The 11333-nt window shown below is 44.4% G+C and overlaps 1 protein-coding gene across 1 annotated transcript in view; it reads right to left on the bottom strand.

The window, feature by feature from the left end:
• Positions 1-11333, bottom strand: part of LOC111723577 (sp110 nuclear body protein-like) — a 19947-nt gene that overhangs the window by 664 nt on the left and 7950 nt on the right. The window contains exons 6-11 of the mRNA XM_023510289.1: positions 11107-11190; positions 9547-9618; positions 7478-7543; positions 5377-5526; positions 1600-1695; positions 912-1054 (exon numbers count right to left, since the gene is read on the bottom strand). Coding sequence (XP_023366057.1) covers positions 912-1054; positions 1600-1695; positions 5377-5526; positions 7478-7543; positions 9547-9618; positions 11107-11190 — 611 coding nt within the window. The remainder of the gene's footprint in view (positions 1-911; positions 1055-1599; positions 1696-5376; positions 5527-7477; positions 7544-9546; positions 9619-11106; positions 11191-11333) is intronic.

The following is an 11333-nucleotide window of genomic DNA, read 5'->3' as shown; positions in this document are numbered from 1 at the left end:
GTTTAGCTGGCCCAGGCTGGGTTTCAACCCACCAGCCTGGGTGTATGTGGCTGGCAGCCTAACCACTGAGCACCAGGTGCTGAGCCCAGACCCAAGATCTTCTTTCCCATTCCCTTTCCTATCTATTTCTTTCCTTTTCTACTTCTTCCTGTGTAGATAAAATTCTTATGATTTTATCCTAATGATACTCGATCTTCCTTCCTTTTTTAGGATGGAGTACCATGGCAGGAGCATAGCTCAGTATAACCCTGAATTCCTGGGCTCAGGAGCACCTCCCCTTTCATCTTCCTAAGTCACTGGGACTACAGGCATGCACCACCACACCAAACTAATTTTTCTTTTTACATTTTTTTTGTAGCGATGGGGTCTTGCTATGTTGCTATATTGGTCTCCAGCTTCTGGGCTTAAGTGATCCTCTTGCTTTGTCCTCCCAAAGTGCTGGGATTATAGGTGTGAGTCACTGTGCCAGGTGAGTTTTTGAGTATTACTGGGAGGCTTTGTCTTTGGTCCTGGAATCCCAAAGACCACAATGCCCTGCTGTTGTTCCTAGGATAGGAACGGTGTGCCGAGGAGACACATCACGGACAGGGTAGCCTGAAAATGCTTCATAGAGGAGCATAGCATTGAGCCTGGCCTTGAGTCGGTGTTTATCAGGTCAAGGACACAGAGAAGCTGTTGCTGGCATCTGCATCTTCAGCTAGTTTCTTTCTATCTTCTTAATTGTCTCCTGCCCTCAAAACCTTTTGTATGCATTTATGTTCTCCACCCTCAGAGCCAATCTCTGTTTCCAACTTTGTCACCTACAACTTTTTTTTCCTATGAGTGTTTAGCTCTGGGAATCCTTCACATTTCTACTGCTAATCTTTAAGGATTTAAGCCTATCACCTATCTGCACCGTGTTATTATACTACCTGCTGCAGTTTTCTCAAGGACTCTCCTCTGAAATACACATGCTTTTTCCAGTCGTTTGTGCTTCTCTCTTTTCCTTCAAGTACAAATTCCGTTGGTGTAAGCCAAACTCCCTCCTCATTCTGAATGAATTTCCCTGAGGTTCCTGTAAGAAAAAGATAGCCCCTTGGGAATCCCTCTCAATCCTCTCTGAATTCACCTAAAGGGCCTGCACTCCTAACCATGACCTTCCACCTTTCTGGGTTGAGGGCGGCTGTCTCTGGGAGGTGGGAGCAGTAGCAGGAGACTGGATTCCTCTTCTCTTAGATCAGCGGTTCTCAACCTGTGGGTCATGACTCCTTTGTAATAATGAAAATATAATGCAGCATTAGGAAGTTTGAGAACCACTGTCTTAGAAGGAAAGAAGCCCAAAGTCTACCTGAGTGGTCAGGGAGTGGGACAGTATTTGCACATCATGTGACATCTACATGCAGCAAAGACACTATATGATCAATACTGCAGGATCCAGGGATGACTTCCTTATCAGGTGGAGGGTCTGGTTGTCAGAAATACCGGGATGTGGGAAAGTTCTTAAAAAAGCATTTCTTTTTCTGCAGCCTCACTAGGAGGGTCCATTTCCTGAACAATTACATACTTGGGTATTTCCCTCCCTTCTAGGGATTCCAGAGAGCAGAAGGTCAAGGATCTCACCGAGTTTAATTTTCTCTAAATATAAAATCCCTTTCGCTTTGCCACAGGTCACAGGTATAGGATGCGGAAAGTCCATAGTGTCATCTTGGGGTTTTTCTGAAAATAGACGAAGACAGTTAAGTGTTACTCAGTCTTCATTTGACTTTCGTCTTCAGTTCTCCTCTCCATGAATTCCAGTGATTGTAGATAAGAATAATGATATCGTAAATGGCAGTGGGGAAACTTTTCTGGTGAATTTGTGGGAAGTCTTCCATTTCGAGTGGTGATCAGCTATGTGTACAGAGTGGGCTGCATTAAACTAAACACTGTGCCCACCAACACTACTCCAGACAGAACGTTTCAATAGAACAGACAGGCCTTCTTTGGGGAACGTGTTTTAATCTGCAAGCTAATTGGCCATGACCTAATGTTCTTTTATCCCATAAACATCCTACTTATCTCTCTATGATAATGGGAGTTGCCTGCCTAAAATATTTCTTAGTATTCATGTAGCTGGAGAAACAGTCTTCGCTTAGAATCTTATTTCCTAATTCAGATGAAGACTTGGTGAGATGGTTGGCTCTGAGGGAAGGGTGCTAGCTTGTCATCATTTGCTGTCTGTTTTCATTTTATTGCTTCTCTGTTTCTTCCTCTATGAAAACCCTGGAGAGTTCTAGACTAATCTGCAAAGTGCACATGGAGAAATTCGGCAACTCAGAACCTCTGAGTATAAACCTGAGGTTCTGGTGTAGGAGAAGCCAAGTCCTTTAGGCTTGAGGACTTCCAAACCCACCCACCTTCTGGCAAAGGGCAGCTCTCTGTCATGTTCCCAATAGTCCTGAGTTTGACTCACCCTCACCTGCCATCCCAGAAAAGTGGGCCTTAAGGATGGAACCCTGTGACGATGTGTCTGGGGCACTCCAGCAACTCATCTTCTAAGGCAGTGGTTCTCAACCTGTGGGGCATGACCCCCTTTGTCACAATGAAAATACATCGTGGCATTAGGAAGGTTGAGAACCACTGTTCTAAGGGGAGCAACAAGAGTGATCTGCTTAGGGCTCCATTAGTAAGTGGCAGCGAACAGGAGAGCTTGTGGAAAGGAAAAGGATGGTGGAGAAAATGCAAAAGAAAAGCCTAACAGAGACAGACAAGAAATGGTAGAATGGATCACTGATTAGTGATCCAGAAGACTAACTCCAGGAATTCTTACAGAACATAAGGAAGAAGCACAGGGTGGAAATTATGTGTGGAAAGATGAGAGGCCTTGGGAAAGACCTAGGAGCTCTATGATGTATATGTGAGGGATCTGGAGAGGGTGGTAGGAGTAGAGATGGGTGGAAGAGGAATAGTAATAGTTAAGAAAATAGTAGGAGTAGCAGACATGCTGTCATCTATCCTCACATCAGTGTGTAAGAAAGAAGAGGGAAGGTTAGTATTATTTTATAGGGACCAGGGCTCAGACTTGGGGAGAGCGTTATTGGTGGTTACTACACTTTAAGGAGGAGGTGGCGTTGAATCTAAGCATACCATATTCCTAGTCTAGTGCTCTTTCCACATCATCAGAAACACTGCAACAGGGTTGCACATCATGTGATTGGTAAGAGTACAGACACCTTGTATGTAATCAGAAATGACAGATAAGGGGGAAGTGTGAGCAGGCAGGAGAGGTTGAGCTGACTACCAGTGTCTGCCTGGGCTCCTGCCACTGCCAGTATTTCATAAAAAGACTAGGAAGTATGTGGGTTTATTTATTTACCTTATTATTGTAAAGAAAAAAGGACTTGGAATTAGAATACCTAGATTTGTTTTAGCTCATGTGTCTTTTACCTCTAACTGAATCTGTAAAATGGGCTGGTAACACTCACTTATTATAAGTGTTCAATGATAAGAAGCAGAATAAAGTTCTCTGCCTATTGTAAAGTGATATAGACACTTTTATTGTTATTAGGGCCTCTGTGTAAGGTTGTGTAGGCTGTGCACTGAGCAACAATTCCACCTTTAAGGAGGCGCTCTGATTCACATCAGAATCCCCAAACAACAGATGCTGGTATTGATAGAGAGAAAAGAACTCTTAGACACTGTTGGTGGGACTGCAAACTAATATGACCTCTACGGAAAGTAATATGGAGACACCTCAAAGAACTAATAGACCTACCATTTGATCCAGCAATCTCACTACTAATGTTTATCCAAAGGGAAAAATGACACTCTATAAAAAAGACACTCAGACTGTAATGTTTATAGCAGCACAGTTCACAATCGGAGACATGTGGAAACAGCCCAATTGTCCACTAATATATGAGTAGATTAATAAAATGTGGTATATGCATACCATGGAGTTCTACTCAGCCATAAAAAAGTGGTGTAACAATTTGGATGGAACTGGAGACCATTATTCTAAGTGCATTATCACAAGGATGGAAAAGTAAACACCACATGTAGTCAGTGCTAAATTGAAAGGATTTGAGCAACATTTATGTGCACATAGGGAAATAAAACTCAATGGAAATCAGTGGAGGGGAGGGTAAATTCATACCTCATAGGTACATTATACAGGTGAAGGGAACAGTAATAACTTTAACTCAAATGGCACAAAAGGATTATATGTAACCAAAACATTTGCACCCCTGTAATATTCTGGGAAAAAACAAAAGAAAAAAAACAGCATGTACGCTTAGTACAACAGACTTCCAGCAGAGGGCAGAAAAGGGCTTGGTTTCAAGAAGCAGCTCTGGCAGTGTACTGAGGAAGGGATACCTTTTCTAATTCACACTAATGCGTTATATGGGCCCATAGGTTGGTATTTGTAACTGAGGAAGAAGAATGAATAAAGTTTTGATTCATCAGTTATTTCAGTACCGACTATGTGAGGCACAGGGAGCTGAACATAGGGCCATGAGCAAGACTAATCCACTTACTGACCTCGAGCAACTTTCCTGCGGTGGCCAGGCTGTGGGCAGATCACCAATTACAGTTGAGATAAGCACCATGAAGGAAAATGCAGGCATGTGCCTGTCGGGAGTCCCAGCCCTGTCTGCTGGGAAGAAAATGCTTTCCTACGGAAGTGATGTTGGAGGTGAAGTCTGAGGGTAAGTAGCAGAAGAGAAGGGAGAAGAGGGGCTTGGCTTTGCAGGTGAAGCATTCAGTGTCTCACTGACTTCTGTGGTGGGAAAACAGGCTAGCATGAGCCTCAGCATGAGGGCACAGGTCAGATTATGGATGCTGATTATGTTCTGTTTCTCGACCTGGCTACTAAGTATGTGGCTGCTGTGTGTGTGTGTGTGTGTGTGTGTGTGTCAATCCAGCTGTACACTTCTGATACACACATTTTGCTGTAACTACACCAGTGATGCTCATTGTTCTGATATGTGACAAAATAGGAGCTTGACTAGAGTCAATGCGCTGCCGTCTCCCCGGAGGACCTTGCTGTGAAAACAGTGCTCAGTGTCCCAGTTGGTTTACGAGCTTCTTATTCTTGCAGACCTGAGACAAACAGGCTTGGAGATGGCACCCATCTGGGGACCCTACCCCTTAGAACTTAATTTCTAAGTCCCCCAAATGACCTCTCCATACCTGATTTGTGTTTGGAAGTTGTACCTGTTATACTTCACTAATGAAAAGAGCAAAGGTCAATGTGGCTGAAGGCTAAAGAGGGAAGAAAGAAAAATGAATGCTAAACGGGCACAGGAGGGAGTGGATAGCGATGAGAGGCCCCAGAGTGCAGAAGGACAGCGCAGGAGGAAGCCTCGACTGGACTGCAGAGCCTGGAAGAATGGCAGATTCCATCACCGGCCTTACCCTTTGATCTGGACTTTGGGGCGCATTCAGCTCTGGCCTTTTGGGCCCTTGTCATGATCTTTGAGTTGCAGGCTGAGTCATCTTTCCTTTGAGTCTCCTCATCCACCACTTGGAGCTTTTCTTTGATGCCATGTCCAGGTGAAGTCTTCCCTAGAAAAAGTAGTGATTTGTGAACAGTTTAAATTGGACCCCCCTAATTAGTGATCCCCGTTTTCATTACCTTCTACCCTTTCAGGAGATCTCTATAGCTCACATTTCTTTGGCCATTTCTCAATAATTACTTTTCTCTTTTCTTGTGTATATCTTTCTTTCTCCCCCAGACTCAACATTACACACCATATTTCTTTCTGTTTTTCATTTTCCTTTCAACTCTTCTTTTTGTTTATTAATTATAGGCATATCAATTAGAGCACAAGCTCCACAGAGGTAGGGATTTGTGTCTGTTTTGCTCACTGCTGAGTCTCCAGGACTTAGGATAGGTACTTGGCACATACCTTCCATTCGATCTATCTTTGTTGAATGAACATAGAACAGGCACTAAATGTGTAGGAATGTGAGAAGTACGCATTTTTCGTCCTTACAAATTGTAAAGATTTCCCTGACTATCAAATCAATAGGTTTCTGGGACAGGGCAGATGTTGGCTAGAACTGAGACATCACTGCTTAGTCGAGGCCATTTTGGAGACCTCAGACAAAATCTTGAAACACAATTTGTTTCAAGAGAGCAAAAATTGGGATTTCTAAGTTCCCCAAATTACGTCTAAATACCAAAAGAAAAGGTTGGAGGTGTGAATGTCAGGTTTTCCTAGAAGTTATGGGTACTGAACACTCGGCAAATGACGGAAAGAAGAAAGTGAGTTCCTCTAGCCTAAGGAGGCAATGGGGTGGGGCAGGGGGAGGAGGAAGCCAGGGGAGGGGGAGAGCAGGCCAGCAGATCTGAATCCCTGCCCAGCTCAAACCCTAAGACAGGCATGTTGAAAACAAGCAGAAAAACTGGGGGAATTTCCATAGCAGTGAGGCACATGTCCTGATTTGTGTTTGGTAGCTGGGAGGAGGTTCCTTCCCAGGCTGGCCCATGCTCTCATAAGGGCACAGAATCCAAAGGAATCCCCACCACCTGGCACACTTTGTACCCTCAGTAAACAGTTTCGAATTAAAAAATAAAGAAAAAGGAAGGAGAAAGGAATGTGGAAAAGGAAGAGAACACAGAGCAGAAGAAGAAAGGGCTGATGAAGGCAAATTTTGGGTGATAGAAAGTATGATTTCTTTCATTAGTTTTTCATTTGGGAAATAATGCTTCAATTGTGCCTGGACACCACCATCTGGCCTAGAAGACACACATTATATACGTATTTACTATAAAGTATGTGGAATCTTCTGAAAGAGCCCATGTTGGGTACAGTGGGGCCAACTTGGCTAATCTAGGGGTCAGAGTATGCCTTCTTGAGGTAGATATTTATGCCAGCACCAGTTATTAAAGGAGATAGCTGGCCATTTGTTGGGTATAGGATACAGTAAGAATACGGCATTCTGAGAGAATAGGATAAGGCAAAGATCAAAGGGGAGAGACGTGAAATGGAAGAAATGAAAGTTCAGAGTGGTTGAAATGGAGAAAGCTTTAACAGTCACATTAAGAACTATGAACCAAGCTCATCAACCTAGCAAGAACTTCTCTCTGCAAAAATTAAAAAAAATTAGCCTGTAGTCTCAGCTACATGGAGGCTGAGGCAAGAGGATCACTTGAGCCCAGGAGTTTGAGGTTGCTGTGAGCTGTGACACCAGAGCACTCGACCCCAGGGTGAAAAAGTGACACCTCCTCCTCCTTCCCCTTTCCTTCCTCTCCCCCCCTTGCTGGACTATATTTGTGTTTTATCATTCATATGGGCATGTAGTTGTTTATATATTGGTTTCATATTATTATTGAGTACTCCAATTCATTCTCCACCTAGTAGCAAAATTTGTCTTCAAGGATTATGCCATTTCATTGATTCAATTTTCTCCGTGGCTTCCTACTGCATTTAGAATACAACTCAACCCCCTATACCTTGACCTGCAAGCCCTACACAAGCTGTCTCCAGCCTCCTTTATCCCTTCATCTTACCTCTTGAGGATCTTTTTTTAAGTCTCTTTCTTTGACTTGACTGGGTATTTCTTTTTCTTTTCTTTCCTAAAAAGAAGGGATAATTTTTTATAGTTACAAATGTAGATCTGCCAACCTTATATGTCAATGATATTTAGCTTTTACTTTTGGTTTTCAAACCACATTAGCTAGGAGGTCCTTGGTGACTTTAGGTGATGCTCCTTCATGGAGTAACAGGGGAAGGAGGAACTCTAAAGTGACAGAAGAGAGAAAGAAGTAAAGAAGTGGAGACTGCAAGTTTAGGTAACTCATTTCTAGAAGTGTGGTTATGAAATGAGGGAGAGAGCTGTGGAGGCAATGAAGTGAAATGAGGATCAAGAGGAAGTGTTTTGTGCGAGCTGCGATAGGCTTAGGTGTTGGCTGAGGGTCGATGGTTGTGTGGGAGAGATAGGGCTGTGCTGAACACAGGGAGGGAAGGGGACTGTACTGTGCTGGTACTGGAAGGCAAGCTGGAAGGAGGGCCTTAGCGTGAAGGAGGAAATTGGGGAGGAGGGGGCAGGTACAGTTTGCAGGGCTGGCAGTGGGAACCACCTGATGCCTCTCTAAGAAGCAGGGGGCAAAGATACCTGTTGGACAAGAAGGAGGAGGTAAGGGAGATCTGAGACTTGAGAAACAGAGCTCAAATTTGAAAGGATCATTATAGGATGTAGAATTGTCACCAGTGTGGAGATATTGCTTGCGTTGGAATCATGAAGACACAGAGAGTGTCCTCTGCCCTGCTCTGTGACTCTCCAGCAATGCCTGCTTTCAGATACTTAGTGCAGAAGCTAGGTAAGTAGGTTCCTCCCAGATCTGCCAGAGGGTTCTAAGAGACAGCAGAGAGGAAAGGGAGGCTAATACAATGGCAATAGATGACCGAAATGATGGCCGTGAGACCCTAAGCTGGAAAGGAGTGGCATGAAGAAAAGCAAATGATGGATGGGAAGGACGGATTGGTGATCTGAATGAGGCTGAAAGACAGCTGCAGGGGAACAAACACAGTAGAATCTCCAGAGTTGACCACCTTCCTACATGAACCACCTCCTCAAGCTGAGCTAATTTTCATAGACTGAATGTGTACCAAGTGTATATCATATAGGAGGCCTAGTTCCTTATGCTGACCACCTCCACATGTTGACCTGTTTGTTACAGTCCCTTGGGTGGTGAACTTACGGAAGTACTACTGTAATGAGAAAACAGATAGGGATTGTTTTGATTGTTTTTTTTTAAGGATTGTAATGAGAAGGCAAGATCAGAGGTTAAACAACAGCTGTGGAAGAAGCAAACTTGAAGGATAGGTGTCAAAAAAGGGAATTCTTAATGAACTCTTGGGAAACTGAGCCAGGTTTGAATGATGATAACGTCCGTGGATTGTCTTTAGGGAGGGAGGGATAAGAACTGGTGGAGAAAAAACTCACTGGAAATGAGAAGATGAAGGATTTGAGATGCCAGAGTGCTGGGTGGGTTGTCTGCTATCCATGTATACCTGGATGATGTCTAGGCTGAAGGAAGGTCTTGAGGGGACAGAAAAATAACCTTGAAGGTCCGCCAGGGAGTGATGTGGAAATCAATGGGTGACAGTGATGATGTGAAGGAATGTTTGAATTGAATGGCTAAGCCCTAAAGGAGAAGACCTGGAACAAGTGACTGGATGGGAAAAATGGGTGGTGACCTGTCTCCCACCATGAGGTGTGAGTGACTCAGGGTAAAGAATATCCAGTCATGTCTAAGGAGGATGCGGTGTGCTCTCTGGGAAGCCAACTGTCAGCTAAAGAGGTTGGTGCAACTAACACTCTTAAGTTGTGGATATAGGAGACTCATGATTTCAGAGCAGGCAAGTTCAACAAAAGCATATTTTAATGTTTCTGAATTTCATAAAAGCCTTCAAGGAAGGAAGGAAGATGCAGTGAATGGGAATTATAGACACAAACTATGGTGGGCATCAAGACCACAGTAACATAATGGGCACTCATGACAAGTTATGATCAGAAAAACAGAAAGCAACTCTGAATTCACCCTTCTGACATCTACAGGAGAGAGGCAGTCCTCACCTTTTTTGCTGGAAGGTGTGGTGGGTACCTTTTGGGTCTCTTCTAGGTCATTTGGTTCCAGAGATTCATCTCCTATCATTGACAAAAGAAATGTAATTCATTTTAGAGCTGAGGACAGGCTGAAGAGAAAGTGCCGAGAGAAAGCCACAGGGAACCAGAGAGGTAGGACGCAGCACTATGCTGGGCTGAGAATCTGCCAGCTCTTACGGTTTCCTGGCTCTGCCTTAATTTTACAACTTGTGGTTCATGTTACCTTGGTGACTGTGGCAGGGAACCAGGGACAACTGCCCCACAGCAGAGGCTCTGATTGATCCATCGGAGAGATTCTCTTACTGAGTGAGAGAGGTAGAAGGGCTCCTGGCAGCTCTTGCTCAGGGAATGAAGCCAAGACCAGGGAAAAGTGGTGACACTGAATGTTCATGTTCCCTTCATGATGAAGGGAATGTCTTTGCAATATGAAAAGTATGTTATTGCTTCTTAGATGTCTGTGGGTAGGTGTTTTTAACTGCTCTATCTATGATTATTTCACCTTGTGAAACAGTGAGCAAGGCTACGTGCCTTGTGTATTTCAGTACATAGGACTGGATGAAGAAAGCAGGAGCCAGTCTGTACTTGCTGGCTCCTGTTCACAGCAAATATAAACAAAGTGCTGCCAGGTTTTGCTGCACTAGGAGAGAAGGAAGGACTTGAAGCCAAATCAAGGTCAGTCTCACATAAGGACATCACCATCTTGTCTGCACAGTGCTATAAGGTTTGTCTCAGATTCTGGCCTGCTTAGGAACAGGTAACTGAGACACACAGCAAGCAGTCATTAGACCTTTGAAATGACTTATTACTTTTCAAATCAATTTATTAAAATCTACTCTTAAAATCTAAGTAATAGGGCGGTACCTGTGGCTCAAAGGAGTAGGGTGCTGGCCCCATATACCGGAGGTGGTGAGTTCAAACCCAGCCCCCCACCCCCCAAATAAAAGTAATATAGAAATGACTAGGTGAAAGTGAGAGTTCCACGCAGTCAGGGTGGGCTGAGGAAAGGGAGCCATCTGTGTCTGTTATACCTGTCCCCTGTTGTGGCCACACTGTGTTTTTGTTCATTTGCTTTGTATTTTGACAGGACAGTGTTGAGCTTCACCTTATTGAGGTGGCCTTAGGACAGTGGCTGTGTCTGACAGTCCAGCCCTGACTCAGTTCCCTGTGCTTTCCCTCTGGGGTTCCCTCCACAGCTCCTGTGGCAGATGGACCTTCCCCCTTTGCAGACACTTTATGGTGACTGGAATCCAACCCTAACAGGTACTGGTGGGGCTTCTGTCCCTCATCATCATGGCCCCCTCCCAGACTACTTTTTCCAGAATTGACTCCTTTGCCCTCCCCAGAGACTCTGGATCCATTCTGGTCTCTTCCTTGTCCAAGCTCTCAAGGGCTGAGTGGCCAGCTAGAAGCTGGGCCAAGTCAGCAGCTGAGAGCAAGGAGGAGAGCCCTATCCCCAGAAGGTCTGAATGGCTTGTCCTCTTGGTAGATGTGGAAACCAAGGCACGTATAAGTCAACCAAATCAAGATTACCTGGCACAGGGCTGGAGGGAGTGTGGGGCGTCTCCTGAGGGTCTCCTTCATGTTTTGTTTTTGGGGTCAGTTTGTCCCTGGACACTGAACAGAAAAAGAAAAGGAGTTAAAGATCCCCCAGCAAGCAGGAACCAGACTGAAGAGTAAAGAGAACATTATCTGTTTCAAGCAGTAAAAAACAATTGCCTGAGCAGTAAGGCAGGGGGAAGGGTTGGCTGGCATAGGGA

The sequence above is a fragment of the Otolemur garnettii genome, unplaced genomic scaffold (genome assembly GCF_000181295.1).
Source record: "Otolemur garnettii isolate 467f Iridium unplaced genomic scaffold, OtoGar3 scaffold00013, whole genome shotgun sequence".
Classification (NCBI taxonomy): domain Eukaryota; kingdom Metazoa; phylum Chordata; class Mammalia; order Primates; family Galagidae; genus Otolemur; species Otolemur garnettii.
The sequence above is the reverse complement of the archived record's forward strand: the minus strand, read 5'-3'. Positions and strand labels throughout refer to the sequence as shown.